The sequence below is a fragment of the Engystomops pustulosus genome, chromosome 3 (assembly GCF_040894005.1).
Source record: "Engystomops pustulosus chromosome 3, aEngPut4.maternal, whole genome shotgun sequence".
Classification (NCBI taxonomy): Eukaryota; Metazoa; Chordata; class Amphibia; order Anura; family Leptodactylidae; genus Engystomops; species Engystomops pustulosus.
The window spans coordinates 198,438,992-198,459,491 of NC_092413.1; the positions used below are offsets into that span (position 1 = coordinate 198,438,992).

Consider the following 20,500-nt stretch of genomic DNA (forward strand, 5'->3'; position numbering starts at 1 on the left):
ATGTTGGAGCTTTACTGTTGTCATATAGAACAGTGCTCAGATCTAAACGAAGCCCATGACCTACAGAACATCTGTGGCTCCTCCATTCAACTAGTCATAAGTGCTACACAGATCCCAGCACTGTTCCCTATATACGCTTCCTCATCCAAGTACAGTTCTGAGTAACAAATCATAATAAGAATAATAGGAATGAGCGATGTCACATGTAGTAAAATATACAAACAACAACAACATAACAAGAGGTTAGTTGAAACCGGAGCACAATTTTGTAATACCCCATCCACCGCCTTTGTGTCCCCTTTTGCAACATGATGATAGATTGTTCTGTACACAACCATCAGTCTAAGAAATTATAAGCCTTCCATAAACCTAAACTGGGTTAAAGGGGTATTCCTCCCACAAAGACAAGTTTCTTATATGTACTGAGGATAACAAAATAACACATTCTCTAATTCAATGTTATTAACAAAAATACAGCATTTCACAGATATAATTCCAACCTGTCTCTATCAGTCCTGGTGAATACAATTTCAGTTTTCCCTAGACATGACACTAATTTCTGACTTTGGGGTTGGGCCACCATCCTGGATTTCTGTGTGAGATGGGGCAGATGAGATTTCTGTCTATGCTGTGTGGCTGTAGCCACGCCCCCTGCACGGAGCTCAGGGACACAGATTCACATCCTGCCAGCACATCGTGAGCAGAGAGAGAGAGGCTGCAAACTACAAGGAGATAAGTGATCCGGGGGAAAGGGGAGGCAGACACATGTCTGTGAGATGTAGCAGGGCTCACAGTGTAAAGGAGGCAGACACATGTCTGTGAGATGTAGCAGGTCTCACAGTGTAAAAGTCTGTCATGACTCCGTGTAAAATGCATCTCATACATCTCTGATCTGTCTCATCTCTCATAATCTATCAGTTAAGAGAGGCCCCGTCCACACCATGGGATTTTGCACAGAGCAGCCTAGGGAGTGATAGGAGTTACAACAGCAATAAAACTAAGTAACATTGTAAAGAAAAAGATTCAAATGATGTGCTAAGGGAGATGTGAGAATTTTATTTAGTAGGAAAACCCCTTCAAATAAACTGAACCAGAACTCGTAGGACATCTAACCTTCAACAGAAGCAGAACCAGAATCATATGATAAACAGTTTGTATAACTAATAAATGGATACCCTTTCCCACAACAACTACATTAACTAAAATCAAGCCCCGCCCCCGAGGAGCAGAATTCACTTCCTGCATGTCTGGCATAAGCACAGATCATAAGATATAAACGTCAATATAGTAAATTTGTAAGATGCTGGACTCTCACTATAAAGAGCAGTGCCTCTGTATGCAAAAGCTGGGCTAAATTGTGGATTATTTGATTCTCTAATAAAACACCAAAGTCCATTTCTTTGGCCAAAGTGTAATAATCCAAAAAAATAGCAGAAACTTTTCTGAACCAGCGTCCTATTTTATTTTCTATAGTCTTCATGGAGTTCTCCAAGACTGGGTATTCACACTACGTTTTTGGCATGCAATCAGCCTATACGCTGGGAAAGCTCCCGATGTACAGTATAGGCTGATCTACCCATCGCAATATACTGGCAGACGGAGGCATAGTTGTTGTCTCCATCTGACCAATAATTGACACATCCACTGAAAAAGGCAGGATGGAAAGATATAGCAAGACCTTTTGTGTCCTACACAAAATATTTCTACGTATGAATCTTTTCAGTAATCATTTGTAACATCTCTAGAATGTACTTCCGTAGTTATATGGTATTAGAGTCTACAACAGATCCTATTCCCCGGTTATCTGAAGCTCTACAAGCTGATGTCCTGGGGTTTCATTGTTTTTCTTGGGTCTGTGTTTTTTGTTTTATGGATTGCAAAATTGATAAAATGTTAAATAAAAATGTAATTATGTAAAAATTATAATAATATACATCAGAATATATGATAATGCTCCAGCACTTCCCCCACTGACTTCTGATAGGAATTTTCCAGTAGCCCACCACTATAGCATCAGAAGCCACCTACAAAGGCTTTAGTGCTATTTCTATAGTCACTGTAACTATTTCAACAAGTCATTTTCTAGCCAGGAGAACAAACTTTCTGCAACAGGAAATTACTAACAAAATGTTTGCCTTTCATAATTGGTGATACTTCCTCCAGATTAGTTTACATTGGAGGAGAAACGAGCGACCGAGAAAGAAAACATTACACATCCACCAACAGCACAAGTGTGACGGTCCTCCGAAGATCAGCTGTCCCTTATAGCATGGTGCCAGGAAGGCTGAGCATTGCGTGTAGAGGTAGAACAAGTAATGCCGGAGACCACCTCCAATCACAACCCAAGTCACTTGTGTATTATGTTTATGGCTGTACAGTAATGTCTTCCTTCCATATTGTTCTGGATTTAGGAAAGCGCCCAAGCCAGGAAGACTGGGTAGGTTAAGCGCTAACCGACGATTTCCTCCTGACCCGTGTATCAAACATTGAAGTGGTCGTTTCATAAATATTCATTACTCTTAGATCCCACAAAACAATTGTTGGTGGAGTCGCAACAGATCATGGCTTGTTTTGTCATGTTCCTCAAACCATTCCTAAACAGTTTTCAGACCCCCTCAATGAAGGAGATCCTTCACATTAGGGCGGGGGGGGGGGGGGGAACTACTCCTTGAAGAAAGTACTTTGTCTGTGGAGATCAAAGTAGGGGACAGTGTTATGTGTCACAGTAATGTCCCAAGATGCCCGGAACCAAGTTTTCCAGCAGAACACTGTCCATTGGTTTTCCTCCTTTCCAATGTAGTTCCGATTGTCACCTCCTCCCAGGAAAGTGACACGCACCAGGTCAACACATGGTGACCAGCGCCACCTTCATCCACAGGATCCATAATAATAATTGTTATTCCCTCCATCTGTTTATAGGCCGAGTTTTCACATTGTGGTATTGGCAGTTTTCATTTCAGATCTGGAACAACCTACGGTAAACTTGCAGGAAGAAGGTCCCCATCACAGCACGAAAATGGTCCCGAAGAGAGCCCCATTTATTGGTGGAGAACGGCCACAACAGTTTTATGTGATACCATTAAAGGGGTTGCCCAATTGTTTGTAAAATATATATATTCAGCCCCAGGTGGTGTTAAAAAAAAAAAAAAAAAAAGAAGAAGTGGTGATGCTTACCTCAATCTTCACTTCTGGTCCAGGGCAGCGCCTCCCATAGGGCTACAACAACAAGTAGAGACGAGCAGAAACCCCCCTGGCCAACCACAGCCATGGCTGTTAGGTAGGGGCATCAATGTGCCGGATTAGTTTGCACGGCCGCCAATTTGGTGATAAGTCTGGGTAACACGGGCGCATTTCAGTTCGGGTGCGCTCACAAGTCAAGTCTTTATTTTAAAAACAAACAAACAAACAAACAAACAAACAATCTATCGTCATTTTTGGGAAGTAAAAGTGATCAATTCCTTTAACTCCTCTGGACATTAAAGAAAAATTACAACAAAATCACCAACTAACAAAATGAAAGCTGCAGAAAGGAAGCCCAATAACCAAGTCACATATATGAAAGTCACACTTCTGCTCTTCTGTATGACACATGACATACCTCGTAGTATGACACCCAACGTGTGACCCGTAGGCACAAACTACACATAAACGCTCAATAACGATTTAACAAATCTGTGCATTAGTGGAAACTACATACCATGTAATATATCTTGTCCACTTACTATGGATCTTATACTCCCTCTTGATTCTGTGTTGTATTCCAACTCACTGGCAAGATGAACTAAAGCTCATGAAAGTATAAGATTACATAGAAGTCTATGGAGGAGGGGGGGGGGGGGTGAGTCACAGGAGCTAGGTCTCCAGGAGCACAGACTACAAGTCACATAATGACCAGAATCAGTGTTACTCCGCATGTACACACAGGACAACTGATTACTTGTAAGCTTGTTGAAGGTAGAGGGCTTGCCCAGAGGTTGAAAAACAGGTCTTCTTTCTTCCAAAAACAGCGCCACACCTGTCCTTGGTTTTGGCCGGTATTGCAACTCAGCTCTATTCACCTCCATGCAGCTGAGTGGCAATACCGGCACAAACCATGATCAGATGAGGCAGAAAGAGGTCAGGTTTTTCAACCTCTGGACAACCCCTATAAGAGTATGGTGGTTGGAACATTTTTGTACATAGAGTGAGACAATAGCAGTGATACAATTTCCCCTTAGAGTTGTACAAGACCTTTTTGCGGAAACCAAGACAAATATCAAGCAAGAAAAGAAACTTACATCATGGAGGCAACTGAGCAGAAGCTTCAAAACCCGCAGCAGCCAAAGATGAAATCCTAATACAGTAAAAGGGGAAATTTTACAGCTATTCGTAATGGGGTCAGGTCTCTCATAAAGTGACATAATGGTGGGTGTCAGAGGTATAAGGGGTGCTATGAGGAATCCAGCCACTACCATCTTCTCTATAGGTGCCTGAATATTTAGCCAAGGTGCAGCACCATGGTATGAAGATGTAAGGTCAGTGAAGGGTTTTCTGCATCGCTGTTGATCTTGGACAGTGTGGAGGTCGATGTCTTTATACTCCGTGGTCTAGAAAAATTAATGGTGTAATCTAGGAGCCCCTGCTGATCTAGAGAGAGGAAATGGCCATTTCATTGGGTTCAGCTCATTGTCTTATGTGTATACAGTGTCATTACACACACCCGGTCATTGGAGAGGTTGGGGGTAATCATCTACTGCAAAACAATCTGGAAGAAGCTCACTCCCCTATTTATTTAAAGGGGTTGTCCACTTTCAGCAAAGAATTGATATTTTTTATTTTATGAAGTAACATGAAGAAAATTGGTTTTCTAGAAATCCATCCATGGTCATGTGATGTCACACAGGTAAACAGCTCATTACAACAAAGAGAGTAATCAGAGCTGTGTGACGTCACAAGACCATAGATATATATAACGGGCCAAGCACCTGTGTGACATCACATGACCAAGTATATATAACGAGCCATGCCCCTGTGTGACATCACATGACCAGGGGTATGACGAGCCGTGCACCTGTGTAACATAACATGACCAGGGATATAACGAGCCGTGCCCCTGTGTGACATCACATTACCAGGGATATAATGAGCCATGCACCCGAGTGACATGACCTGAGATATATAATGAGTCGTGCACCTGTGGGACATCACATTTCCAGGGGTATAACGAGCCAAGCACCTGAATGACGTCCCATGACCAGGGATTGAATGAGCCATGCACCTGTGTAACATCACATGACAGGGGATATAACAATCCGTGCACCTGTGGGACATCACATGACCAGGGGTATGACGAGCCGTGCACCTGTGTGACATCACTTCAACACTTTTTACCTCAACGAAATGTAATACCAACACCCAACCTATGGTAAAATATGTGGCGCTGTTTTTGGAAGAAGGCTCCAGTCCAGGAGAAAAGTGAAGGCAGAGCCATAAGACATGAGAAAGCTACAATCTTCTCACTCGGTAATAAATAAGCCGGCGCATAGGGTTGAATCCGCTGATTCAGCAAGCTCCATATATTAGTATGCAAGCAGAGATTTGTCCATTGCAAATTAGCACGGGGTGAACAATTTGCTGTACAACTATTTTATGTCGAGTGCCATCCGCTTGAAATATGCAGATGGATATCTCTCCGCACAAGCCATGTTTTATTGAACAGGCCTCTCCACTTGTGTGCGCTATAAAAGAGAACAAGGCGAAGCCACGTTCCGCCATCTCCGTGCTAACACTTATTTATTTATACATTTTCCAGGCTTGGAAGGAGAAGGTGAAAAGAAGAAAGAAGATTTCTATACAAATCTCAAAAGCAATTTCTGAAAACTGTGGCCGTGAAAAGAGCATTCGTCAGAGCGTCGCAGCCCGAGCGCGGCCCAACCGGCCAGATGGAAGGAATCCGCGCCGCCTGTTTTCATTTACTGAACACCCATTTACTGTGGAAGAAAGACAAAGACGAGAAAAGATTCAGGAGAGAGTCTTATGGAAACGGAGCGGCGACCCCTCTTCTTATAATGCAGGACAGGAGGATACAGGAACATCTCATACACATGAGAACAGAAGACGTATTCTAAGGATCACCGCTACATCATGTGTCAGGAGGGGGAAGTATTCTATGGAGCTTAGAAAGGGGAAGGATGGGTAATTAAAGGGGGATTCTAGTTGAACAGGAACGGTGTCCTTTGTTTATTTACCTTACCCCATATTCCTGACCAGAGGCTGAAAAATCCAATGAATGTTTATATATAATAAATTATTATAATATTATATTAGGAAAATATATGTATAATGCAAATAATAGCCAGCACTGCAGTAATGTAGGTGAATATCCTGTTCCCCATAATTTAAAACTTAAATGGACAAATACAAGTAAATCTCCTAGGAGAGACATTAAGAGTCCTGATTACTCTGCCCACACACACAGTGATTGACAGCGAGAGTGCTGATTGCTCCACCCACACACAGTGATTGACAGTGAGAGTCCCGATTCCCCCACCCACACACAGCTAGTGACAGCGAGAGTCCTGATTATCCCTGTGTGAGTAATCAGGACTCTCACTGTCAATCACTGTGTGTGGGCGGGGTAATTAGGTCTCTCACTGTCAATCACCGTGTGTGGGCGGGGTAATCAGGTCTCTCACTGTCAATCACTGTGTGTGGGCGGGGCAATCAGGTCAGGCCAATTTGGACTCTCACTGTCAATCACTTTGTGTCATTGTCCATCACTGTATGTGGGCGGAGCAATCTGGACTCTCACCATCTCCCCTAGGAGTCCAGTCAGGGTTTATTTTGCTTTTAGATCCAGTTGCGAATAACAAACCTGTAAGTGTGTGCATGTCAACATAATAAAAACCTTCATGACAATGTCCATCGACTCCAGTCACATAGCACTTGTAAGATCCCCACCAGTAAATACTAGTCCCCCAATGCCAGCTTTGTAGGTACTGATGTCTATATGAAGTCTATGATATGCCTTCACCCCATTGGTTTTGGAGGGACACCATCCAGGGTGAGTGCTTGTTGCTCGCTATTTCTGCGGTGATTACTGTACGTATAATCGCAGCCATGTAACAGGCCCGGTGAGGGCAGTAAGCTGCTCGGGCACAGAGTCAGCAGCTGTAAGAGGGTTATCCTGGCATCACACACAGCCTGTTATGTTCTTGTTTCAATGTGGAAAACAGGCTCTAGGCGACCAGGAATGTAAGACTGCGCAGATTTCATGATCCTAATATATTGGCTGACAGAGGATTATTTGCTCCCAAGAAAACGACTCAATCGGCTTGTATGGAAATGCTAACAGGTCCTTCCCGGAGATGTGAAGTTTCCCTGGACCTGAACATCTTGTCTACATATTAGTGAGTGTTATCAGGATCTGGGATCACAAGCCGCGCTGTACGCTACGGATTACAGAGGAATTGTTTGCATAACCAGAGCACCATGGAAAAGACATTATTACAGTCCAACAAAACTAAGCAAGACAACACAGCTAAGATGTGACAAAACATGAAACTATTGCACTGGATTGGCGAGAACAAGCTGATCGGTGAGACCTTCACTGAGGAGGAGAATGAGACCCTCAACAACCTGGAGTTCAGGTGTCCTGTTCACACTAATGGGTAGAACGGTAGGCTGATCATACATACTGCTGCCCCGTTCAATACTATGGGAGTGTCGGAAATTGCTCACCGCGCTATACTATTTTTTGGCACTTGTATTCACCATCTAAGAGAGTGCTGGAGATACCCGAGCGCTGTGCTCAGTATATTCTGACACTTCTATAGTATTGAAGGGAACAGCAGTATGCACTCTCGATCTGCTGCTCTACCCATTAGTGATAATGTGACACCCAGGGAGTCCAAGCTGTAAAACCTTAACCAATCATCTTGTTATCCAATTCAATTCAAAGGGGGGGGGGTTATATCAATCTTGTGGATAGGGGATAACTTGGTACAACCCCTTTAAGCTATTATGGACAAGTAGCAGGGAGAAGGAAGGTATGCTGGACACCTCTAATGGTTAAAGGGCTTGTCCACCCAGACACCTATCCCCTATCCGCAGGAGTACACAAATCCCCTATCCTGTTGATAAGATGTTAACTTGCTTACTTGGCACAAACCCTTTTAAGAAAAAAGTATTGGTTGTGTTAAAATGGTCTCAGTCTCCATTTTGCCCAAATATGTCACATTTGCATCAAAGGATCCAACTATGTATTCTCATAAAATCTACCAATTGGTTAAAATCTGACCTACACTATCGTTAGACCCCAACGCAATGCAAACCATTAGATAACAAGGACATAGGATTCCTCCTGGTGCTTACCGATTTTGCTTTCTTCAGGCTTGGGTTGACATTTGACGGTGGCACAACACGTGTGTAACACATTTCTATGGACTGGAGGATGGTATTACAGCGGTGAGTCACACCATTAGTGTCTGTACTAGTCTACTGCATGTAGGACAACCATGATGCAGAGTTAGTAATGAAAGCGTTAATGGGACTGATCCTAAAGCGATGGGATGGCACAGCACACCACCACACACTAGTGCAGGCGTTACCAGAGGAGAGAGAGTGGGAGAAGACGCCTCTGCTGAATCTTCTTCAATAATGTCCTAAGCAACACAACAATGTGCACAGTCTGAAAAAGACCCCCCACAATCATACACAACGTACTGGCGCAGAACTGGGGGGGGGGGGGGGCGGGTGTAAAGGAGACCTTCATTTTAAGTCTAATAGAGGAGCAGAGGTCACCGGGGATGGAGCGCTCATACATCCGAATATCTGGGTCTGGACGTCATGATTGTATGGCTATGGCGACCGGCATCACCCACCAGTCATTAGAACTGGGGGTCCATATATAACCAGCATTTATACATTTCAGATTACGTTAAATTAGAGGAAGAATTTTCTTAGTTTTTAAAAATATGAAAGCATTTTTCTGCAGTTTTTTGACATACAAAGCTGCAGACAGTGTTAGGTATTGTCCCTGGAGATCTGAGTAACCATACCTTTGTGTGTGTCATCAGTAAAAAGATTTATATTCCAAGAATATGCCTTGGGGAGTGTCCCGACACTGCTGTGCTCATAGCTGCTTCACAGTCCCTTCTCTATGCTGTACTATCTAACCAGAATCTTGCTGAAGCTGTTAAGCTGTTACTCGGAGCCTTGGGGAGTGTCCTCACACTGCTGTGCTCATAGCTGCCTCACAGTCCCTTCTCTATGCTGTACTATCTAACCAGAATCTTGCCGTAGCGGTTACTCTGAACCTTGGGGAGTGTCCTCAAACTGCTGTGCTCTTAGCTGCTTCACAGTCCCTTCTCTGTGCTGTATTATCTAACCAGAATCTTGCTGTAGCTGTTACTCAGAGCCCAGGAAGGGACTTTGGAGCAGTTTAGATTTATATTCCAAAATTAGGCCTTGGGGGGAGTGTCCTCACACTGCGGTGAACCCTCAGCTGCTTCACAGTTCCTCTTCTATGCTGTACTATCTAACCAGAATCTTGTTAGTCCCTTCCATCAGAGCAGTTTATGGGATGTCAAGTTGTAGACCGTAATCTGTGGCGTAATCTGGAAGCAGGTTTCCCATTTACCTGCAGCACCCCCACCAGGCGAAATTAAGTATTACAACATATCAAAAGTAATTGATCATCTCTGTAGGGTATGCATGTACTAGGGCAATAATTTATGTGCATCTGCAGGGAGACAGACTATCAGAGGCCATCAGAGATAATGGTCTCACCTGCTTCTCCATCAATTGGTGAGAACAGGGCCCCCTGTCGTGAAGTCAGACCCCCACCAATCAGATTATATTCCTTATTGATTGGATCAATCAATCAATCAATCTTGGTATAATCTCATTAAGGATCCAGAGTAGAGCTGCAATGGTGATGAGCACCAAATGTACTTGTATATCAACAGATAACAAATATCCAACTTGCCAGCTCTACGCCCCTCACCCAGACAAGAATAGGATGTGTTAAACAGTTAGTGACATGAAGATCCTACTGCATACTTACAAGGCTCTGGTCTCTGGATATACTGTGTTTTACAGGTGGACGTGACATGGGATGTTGGGGGTTGCCAAAGTAATACCTTGGCAGGTAAACATGAGGTGCAAAGAATGGCTATGGAGAAGAACAGAAAACATGCGGGAATAATGAAAAAATAAAAGAAAATAATACACAAAAAAAAGGGATAAAAACGGATAAAACTGAAACATGATGCAAGGCAAATAATGATAACACGTGAAGCTTAAAGGATAAAAATAACATAATATTCAAAGAAAGGAGTAAAAATAATAACATGAGCAAAGGGTAAAAAAAACTTTGGGGGCAGCCATCTTGGCTGAGCTCCACTTTCAGCATTTAGAGATTGCTTTATGGCAACAACACTTTATTTTTTTCTTCAAATCTTACTAGAGCGGTGAGATTTTGGGACACACACATTTTTGGTCACCTATATCAATTGCAAACACAACTACTATAATATCAACATGTTCTTACATAGATCTATAGAACCTAAAGTGGAGAAAGTGAGAAAAATCGGACTGTGATCTTTAAGAGAGGTAGAGATTTGTAGTAATACATGCACATATATGTTTGTGTCACCATGTCACCTACCCGGTTATAGAATGGGTGCTGTGGACCGGTCATACCGCTGTAATAACTGCTGGGCGGCTGTGGAGACACCACCCCACCAGGGAATGGGCCGCCATTGAATGAGGAGGATGAGCAGACGGAGGGCGGCTGACTGAACGCAGTGGATGCCCTCGGAGGAGCGTCCTGCAATGGTAACGTAGGGTAGGGGAAGCCTCCAATATTCATCTGGTCTCGGGCAGCTCGTACATCTGAAAAGGAAACAGCAAAGGTGAAATGTAAGAAGGAAAAAAAAATGCAGACAGTTTTACAATAAATTCCCAAAAGATGAGAGATTGCACATAGGGGAAATGAGCTGAAAAAATTTACACCAGATAGGTTGGATGAATTTGAGAAATCTGGAGGAGGAAGATGATGAAGGAATAAGAGGTAGGAAGAAGAGGAAGGAAGTAGAGGAAGGAGAAGAAAGAAGAATGAAGAAAAAGACACTCCAACATCCATCTCATGATGCCTCAGCAAATGGGAGGTAGAAGCACCACTGCCTACTGGGAATACAGTGGCTAAACACCAAAGACACTGTAAGACATGGAGGCTGAATCTTCTACATTATAACTGTGTGATGGGATCCCAGCATCCGCAGTAGTAGTTTGTGCCATGGGCAACTAGAACAGTTCTGCTGTAAGACCAACCCGCCCCATGTCTCCACACATAATGGAGATGCCACGGGAGAGATTGTGAAAATGGATATGGAAAATCGTGTAACTTATTATCACACAATTAGCTGAAAACGTAAGAGCCCTAAGGGTCAGTCCTGAGCGAGTGACAGTGCGGCCCAGCCAGCATAAAAATAACAATTTATGGCCGATAGTCATATAAGTATACCACAGTTGGAGGGACATCTGCCGCTCTCCAGGCCCCTATAGCCATGAGTGGTGAACGCCTTCCCTTCCTGTATTACTTCATACTGTGAAGGGCGCTGTGCGTCTCCGAGATAAGGATGAGGAGCAAAATTCACTGGGCTCATGTATACAAGCACAAAGATTCTTAAACGAGAATCTGTCTACATGACTGACTTGATATCCATTACATTACCTCTATACTAGGTTCAGCGAACCTCACGTGTGTGCATGCGCTTGTGTGGTGAGCCCGACACCCAGGCACCTGCGCAGCTAACTGCTCGTTGGCACAATGCACCCGGCAATGGGCTACATGTGTGCACCCTCTCCGCACCTTCCGAGTTGGTAGAGCTCAGGTATGCAAACTCGCTACATAGTATGTGCGCCTGAGCTCTGCGGAGAGGGTGCACAGGGGTTATGCTAATTAACCAACAAACATATTAGATTTAAAAAGAGCCATGAACACGGGACTGGGCCAGGACTTGTTGGCAGGGAGCCAGGGAAGCTTTATCAGGGGATATTTCAGGAACAGAGGGGATCAGAGATCTGAAACTAACAGTTATGTAATATACTAAGCAGTGCCTATTGCAGCCAGTCACCAGTGAAATTGTGCCTTCTGGTGACACGTTTCCCTTTATGAGTTTGGATACTATGAACAATCAGCACAGCTCATCCTGCTCTATAACATGCTGCCTGCAGATAGGACACCATGAACAATCTGCTCAGTTCCTGCTGCTCTATAACATGCTGCCTGCAGATAGGACACTATGTATAACATCCCCAGCTCCTCCTGCTCTATAACATGCTGCCTGCAGATAGGACACCATGTATAATCTGCTCAGCTCTTCCTGCTCTATAACATGCTGCCTGCAGATAGGACACAATGTACAATCTGCTCAGCTCCTCCTGCTATATAACATGCTGCCTGCAGATAGGACACAATGTACAATCCGCTTAGCTCCTCCTGCTCTATAACATGCAGATAGAACGGCATATTCGATGTGACAGTTTCCCTTAAAAGCAACAATTTTGATAACCTTGGAGAGCAAGCCGCACCTGCAATCTGGAAGTCATCCTATTCGTCACTTTGCTTGATGTGCAATTGTAATTTACACCTGAAAAAGGTATAAAAAGCAAAATTCTACCTGCAATTATTTCCCGCAGTTTTGGATCCAGGTTGACTGTACAGGGTAAGAAAGTCTTCACGTCTCGTGCCACAAGAACTGGAGTCCTGGATGACAGGAACACTTCAAAACTCCTAATATCACCATCAATTTCCAATAAAGGCTCCACATCCTTGGTGGTGGGAATATTTTTAGATATTCTAGCAAAAGAAAAAATTAAAAAAGATAAATACAAATATATACTGGGAAATAAAAAAAAAATTGAATGAGGGTAATTCTTAATTTATTTTCTATTTACTCATTACTGGTAACACTGAGATTACAAGTATTAGAAGAAATCAATGTATGGTATATACCGCATATACTCAAGTATCTTCTGTTCTATAGCACCTAGCTCCTGGAGTCATATGAAAGATGAGAACCTCTGTTAGCTACAGAACCAGAGACCCAGGCTGTTAAAGTCAGACATTGGATTTTTATCTGAAGCTCACATTTCCCAATATATATTTCTAGCTTCCTGTATCTCCGGCTCTGTAGCCGACAGAACCACAAAGCTTTGGGGGTTTTTTTATGTTAATATGACAACAAAAGGATTGTGATAGTTTTTATAGAACTGAAGTTATGTGGATTGGGAGGGACTCTCCCCCTGCAGCCTCATCTCTTTACTCATCTCAGGTAAAATATGACCAATGATCCCCTTCTTCACACACATTTAGAGGAGGAGGGTGAACTCCACAGATTAAACCCCAAACTCCCTGAAAATGTAGCAGTCTAATCCCGGCATATTGTGCAGACAGATGCACGGCTCCACACAAATATTGTTCTGCATCATCTGACAGAGAACGAACAGATCGAAGCGGAAATATGGGATATCAAGGCAGAGAAATGAGCATCGGTACACATGAAAAATTTAAGAATATTCCACAAGTTTATGAGCAATAAGCTGTAATGTTTATGACTAAACCAGTAAATCCAGATTTAAGTACCAGGCAATAACAGATCTACCAAAGAGAAGGGGGAAATAGAGAATAATCGCTGGAGGAAAAGTGCAAAATAAGCAGCCGACTACTGCTGAGTCCACGTAATCCACCCGGTCATAATACAGGGGTCACTACATATAGTCTAAGGGGGAGATAAAGTCTATTAAAAAGGAATCACTGCAGTGGGGGAGGTAACTAATGCTTCTTCATGTCTAGCGGAAAGAAGATAGAGAATACAGCTGTGCTCTGGGGCTGTGCACAAAGACTTAAAGGGGATGTACCACCCATTCTGATAAGCTGTGACATCATCTATTGTCAGTAGTGATGTAATGATGGGTCAGTGTTATATATATAGAGGTCATTGTACAGGGAGGGGGAGGAGATAAGCTGTGACATCATCTATTGTCAGTAGTGATGTAAGGATGTGTCAGTGTTATCTATATAGAGGTCATTGTACAGGGAGGAGGAGATAAGCTGTGACATCATCTATTGTCAGTAGTGATGTAATGATGGGTCAGTGTTATCTATATAGAGATCATTGTACAGGGAGGGGGAGGAGATAAGCTGTGACATCATCTATTGTCAGTAGTGATGTAAGGATGTGTCAGTGTTATCTATATAGAGGTCATTGTACAGGGAGGGGAGGAGATAAGCTGTGACATCATCTATTGTCAGTAGTGATGTAATGATGGGTCAGTGTTATCTATATAGAGATCATTGTACAGGGAGGGGGAGGAGATAAGCTGTGACATCATCCATTGTCAGTAGTGATGTAATGATGGGTCAGTGTTATCTATATAGAGATCATTGTACAGGGAGGGGGAGGAGATAAGCTGTGACATCATCTATTGTCAGTAGTGATGTAATGATTGGTCAGTGTTATCTATATAGAGGTCATTGTACAGGGAGGGGAGGAGATAAGCTGTGACATCATCCATTGTCAGTAGTGATGTAATGATGGGTCAGTGTTATCTATATAGAGGTCATTGTACAGGGAGGGGAGGAGATAAGCTGTGGCATCATCCATTGTCAGTAGTGATGTAATGATGGGTCAGTGTTATCTATATAGAGGTCATTGTACAAGGAATAGGAGGAGATAAGCTGTGACATCATCTATTGTCAGTAGTGATGTAATGATGGGTCAGTGTTATCTATATAGAGGTCATTGTACAGGGAGGGGAGGAGATAAGCTGTGACATCATCTATTGTCAGTAGTGATGTAATGATGGGTCAGTGTTATCTATATAGAGGTCATTGTACAGGGAGGGGGGGAGATAAGCTGTGACATCATCTATTGTCAGTTGTGATGTAATGATGGGTCAGTGTTATCTATATAGAGGTCATTGTACAGGGAGGGGGAGGAGATAAGCTGTGACATCATCTATTGTCAGTAGTGATGTAATGATGGGTCAGTGTTATCTATATAGAGGTCATTGTACAGGGAATAGGAGGAGATAAGCTGTGACATCATCTATTGTCAGTAGTGATGTAATGATGGGTCAGTGTTATCTATATAGAGGTCATTGTACAGGGAGGGGGGAGGAGATAAGCTGTGACATCATCTATTGTCAGTAGTGATGTAATGATGGGTCAGTGTTATCTATATAGAGGTCATTGTACAGGGAGGAGGAGGAGATAAGCTGTGGCATCATCTATTGTCAGTAGTGATGTAATGATGGGTCAGTGTTATCTATATAGAGGTCATTGTACAGGGAGGGGAGGAGATAAGCTGTGGCATCATCTATTGTCAGTAGTGATGTAATGATGGGTCAGTGTTATCTATATAGAGGTCATTGTACAGGGAGGGAGGAGGAGATAAGCTGTGACATCATCTATTGTCAGTAGTGATGTAATGATTGGTCAGTGTTATCTATATAGAGGTCATTGTACAGGGAGGGGAGGAGATAAGCTGTGACATCATCCATTGTCAGTAGTGATGTAATGATGGGTCAGTGTTATCTATATAGAGGTCATTGTACAAGGAATAGGAGGAGATAAGCTGTGACATCATCTATTGTCAGTAGTGATGTAATGATGGGTCAGTGTTATCTATATAGAGGTCATTGTACAGGGAGGGGGGAGGAGATAAGCTGTGGCATCATCTATTGTCAGTAGTGATGTAATGATGGGTCAGTGTTATCTATATAGAGGTCATTGTACAGGGAGGGGGGAGGAGATAAGCTGTGACATCATCTATTGTCAGTAGTGATGTAAGGATGTGTCAGTGTTATCTATATACAGGTCATTGTACAGGGGGAGGAGATAAGCTGTGACATCATCTATTGTCAGTAGTGATGTAAGGATGTGTCAGTGTTATCTATATAGAGGTCATTGTACAGGGAGGGGAGGAGATAAGCTGTGACATCATCTATTGTCAGTAGTGATGTAATGATGGGTCAGTGTTATCTATATAGAGATCATTGTACAGGGAGGGGGAGGAGATAAGCTGTGACATCATCCATTGTCAGTAGTGATGTAATGATGGGTCAGTGTTATCTATATAGAGATCATTGTACAGGGAGGGGGAGGAGATAAGCTGTGACATCATCTATTGTCAGTAGTGATGTAATGATTGGTCAGTGTTATCTATATAGAGGTCATTGTACAGGGAGGGGAGGAGATAAGCTGTGACATCATCCATTGTCAGTAGTGATGTAATGATGGGTCAGTGTTATCTATATAGAGGTCATTGTACAGGGAGGGGAGGAGATAAGCTGTGGCATCATCCATTGTCAGTAGTGATGTAATGATGGGTCAGTGTTATCTATATAGAGGTCATTGTACAAGGAATAGGAGGAGATAAGCTGTGACATCATCTATTGTCAGTAGTGATGTAATGATGGGTCAGTGTTATCTATATAGAGGTCATTGTACAGGGAGGGGAGGAGATAAGCTGTGACATCATCTATTGTCAGTAGTGATGTAATGATGGGTCAGTGTTATCTATATAGAGGTCATTGTACAGGGAGGGGGGGAGATAAGCTGTGACATCATCTATTGTCAGTTGTGATGTAATGATGGGTCAGTGTTATCTATATAGAGGTCATTGTACAGGGAGGGGGAGGAGATAAGCTGTGACATCATCTATTGTCAGTAGTGATGTAATGATGGGTCAGTGTTATCTATATAGAGGTCATTGTACAGGGAATAGGAGGAGATAAGCTGTGACATCATCTATTGTCAGTAGTGATGTAATGATGGGTCAGTGTTATCTATATAGAGGTCATTGTACAGGGAGGGGGGAGGAGATAAGCTGTGACATCATCTATTGTCAGTAGTGATGTAATGATGGGTCAGTGTTATCTATATAGAGGTCATTGTACAGGGAGGAGGAGGAGATAAGCTGTGGCATCATCTATTGTCAGTAGTGATGTAATGATGGGTCAGTGTTATCTATATAGAGGTCATTGTACAGGGAGGGGAGGAGATAAGCTGTGGCATCATCTATTGTCAGTAGTGATGTAATGATGGGTCAGTGTTATCTATATAGAGGTCATTGTACAGGGAGGGAGGAGGAGATAAGCTGTGACATCATCTATTGTCAGTAGTGATGTAATGATTGGTCAGTGTTATCTATATAGAGGTCATTGTACAGGGAGGGGAGGAGATAAGCTGTGACATCATCCATTGTCAGTAGTGATGTAATGATGGGTCAGTGTTATCTATATAGAGGTCATTGTACAAGGAATAGGAGGAGATAAGCTGTGACATCATCTATTGTCAGTAGTGATGTAATGATGGGTCAGTGTTATCTATATAGAGGTCATTGTACAGGGAGGGGGGAGGAGATAAGCTGTGGCATCATCTATTGTCAGTAGTGATGTAATGATGGGTCAGTGTTATCTATATAGAGGTCATTGTACAGGGAGGGGGGAGGAGATAAGCTGTGACATCATCTATTGTCAGTAGTGATGTAATGATGGGTCAGTGTTATCTATATAGAGGTCACTGTACAGGGAGGGGAGGAGATAAGCTGTGACATCATCTATTGTCAGTAGTGATGTAATGATGGGTCAGTGTTATCTATATAGAGGTCACTGTACAGGGAGGGGAGGAGATAAGCTGTGACATCATCTATTGTCAGTAGTGATGTAATGATGGGTCAGTGTTATCTATATAGAGGTCATTGTACAGGGAGGAGGAGATAAGCTGTGAATACTATAATAGAGATGTATCTGTCATTATAATCCTAATTGTGATGATAATGAGATGACTACTGAACAAGATTAATGTACAGGACATTAACTGTTAGACTATTCATAAGTTCAGTGTCCCTAAAAAAAAAAAACTTTTTTTTTAACAATAGGAAATTTTTCTTTAAAGTATAGCAAAATATGGCTTTAAAATTTTTAATAAACAGCCCACCCATCTGTCCTTAAGGTACCTCTGGTATTGCACCTCAGAGAATAAGGCAGCCATGTTTATGTAATCTGGTACAACCCCTTTAATTGTTTCAGCCTTTGACTTTAGCTGAGAGAAGTCGGTAGAAGAATAGAAAAGTCTTTCCTATCTGGCATCTGCAATGCACAAAATCCAAGAGAGATAAGAAGTGAAAGACTGGAGTGAAAAGCCCCAGCTGACGAGTCACATGAAGTGTATTAGTTTTCCTCTAATTCCAGTTCTGCTAAAACCTGTTAGTACAAAGCTTTATTATGAGCACAAAGCTCCCATTGTGAGGAAGGCACAAAATGAACCGATTTAAGAAGGTCACAAGCATCTAAACGCTCTGTAACAACTGAAGACCAGAAGTAAGAAAATATGTACCGTGATGGCTCCATCATAGCCCAGGGTTACATCATGTACGTCCCACCACCGCTGAATCTGTACATTGCCTTCATGGTGTTTACACTTCTATACTATAGACAGGATTTTATAGACCCCCTATGATCGTGGGAAAGGGGTCCTATTGGTTATTATTGTAGCCCCGGGCCCTGGGTTTAAATCCAACCAAGGGCATAAACTGTAAAGCTTTTATATGTTCTTATAGAATTTATCAGGGTCTCTTCTAGGTTGTTTTAAACTCCAAAAACAAGCCCATGGGTTAATTTGGAATTTAGATTGTGATGGGTGCGTATGTTAACGGACTCTCAGAGTGCACTGAGCACGGCAAATCTAGCCGAAGCACCCACCACGGCGGGCCCACGATACGCACCTACAACGGGCCCACAATGCACACCCATTATGGTGGGCCCAATATGCCCCCCTATCACGGCAAGTGTAGCCTATACACCCATCACAGCAGACCCTCCATGCATCCCCATAATGGAGAGTCTAGCTTACGCCCCCATCACAGCGGGCTCAATCATGGACACTAAATCACATGCATGACACATGCCATTTACTGAATTTTTAATAGATATTGTATTAGGTTTATGCAGGCGAAGGTATGGAGTAATGTGCATAAGCCTGTTCTACAAATTGCCTTCAACAGATAGTTTGCCTAGTTATAGTCAGCTACATCATGAAGACGACATGTCAGAAGCCTCTCTCCAGCCCAAAGAATAGAGACCTACCCACCACATCGTGCCGCACTGTCACATGACCTCATTTAAAACAGAAATTGAGCGACACCCACCCACCCCATATCTTGCCGAAATATCATAAGCTAGTCTGTGAATGTGCTGTGGATGGTAACTGGCCTGGAGGGGTCCGGCACAGATGTGCTCCCTTATCAGCACCGCATGGCTGCTCATCATTTCTATGAAACCAGAGAAGTAGGTCATCCATCCCCGCATCTATGTGCCCCGCTCATATAATACTACAGGCCGCCTATGTGACACAGTGACACACATTACATGCATCATATTCTCGCTTCCACTTGAAGACATCTTATAAGTAATCTATCCCTTTATCCCCTGCTGATCATGTAAGCAAACAAACAGAACTGGCCTCATTAGATAGGGGTCGTGTTTAAAGTAAATGGATCAGGTCCAAAATGACTCTCAAACGGAATTTATTCATCAGTTTGTGTCTGATCGTATTTAAGGCCCCTCTACATGACACTACTTTTAGTTTAGGTGGCATTTTGGACCTGACAAACTCCCTTTAAAAAGGAAACCATTAACAAAAATTGGCAATAAATTTACATAAACCAATATGAATTTGTTGTAAAGCAGCCGAATTCCTTCCAGATCATGTTTCTTTCATGACCCAGTGTGGTGGTATCATCCAGGATATAGACTTTGACGTGAGATGTAAACTGGTTGTATAAAGTCACGGAGGCAGAGAGTTTGGCGTTGAAGTCAAGCTCTCCTCGCTCTCTGAATGCCCCCTCTGCTTTGATGGACTTCACGCACCAGACTTCAGGAGAGCCAATTACTTGTGTCCTTGGATGTAGAGGAGACAATAACAGTGAAGCAGAAGAGCTTGACTTCAGTCTTAAACTCTCCACCTCTTTGACTTTATACAACCAAATTACACCTCACTTCAAAGTAAAATTTTCGCAATGATGCCACCACACAGGTTCATAAAAGGCACATGATCTGGAAGGTGAATGTGAACTGCATTGCATCAAACTGGTAGTGGTTTATTATTTGGTCAATTTCAGCTGACAGGTTCCCTTTAATTAAGTTACCTTTACTAAATTTAAGTGGGGCATCACCTGGAGAAGGATAGGCATGCATCTCAAACATTACCCAGTCTCTCTTAGCTTTAGGTTGAACCACTATCCAACCACTCATCACTTAGGTCCAATAGTAGACCTGACCTCAATGTTCCTACATGGATGTTCGGTCCACTTCTGTAATAAAAGCGAAGAAGGGTTTGCCCTCAAAGTTCCCCACTCCAGAATTGGGAAATGGTTAGAAAACAACTCAACCACACAAAGTACAGCGCTACTTTGTGTCCACCGACCTTCTGCTTTGCCAGATATTAATC

At 42.8% G+C, this 20,500-nt stretch overlaps 1 protein-coding gene across 4 annotated transcripts in view; it reads right to left on the reverse strand.

Moving 5' to 3' along the window:
* KIDINS220 (kinase D interacting substrate 220) overlaps positions 1-20,500 on the reverse strand; it is an 82,796-nt gene that overhangs the window by 14,273 nt on the left and 48,023 nt on the right. For 2 of the 4 annotated variants that reach the window (XR_011854340.1, XM_072143534.1), the window contains exons 23-26: positions 12,666-12,844; positions 10,649-10,875; positions 10,046-10,153; positions 8,589-8,642 (exon numbers count right to left, since the gene is read on the reverse strand). Coding sequence is in view for 3 of the 4 variants with exons in the window: in XM_072143534.1 (XP_071999635.1) it covers positions 8,589-8,642; positions 10,046-10,153; positions 10,649-10,875; positions 12,666-12,844 (568 nt within the window). In the remaining variant the exon portion in view is untranslated. The remainder of the gene's footprint in view (positions 1-8,588; positions 8,643-10,045; positions 10,154-10,648; positions 10,876-12,665; positions 12,845-20,500) is intronic. The other 2 variants (XM_072143535.1, XM_072143536.1) reach the window with 2 other exon arrangements.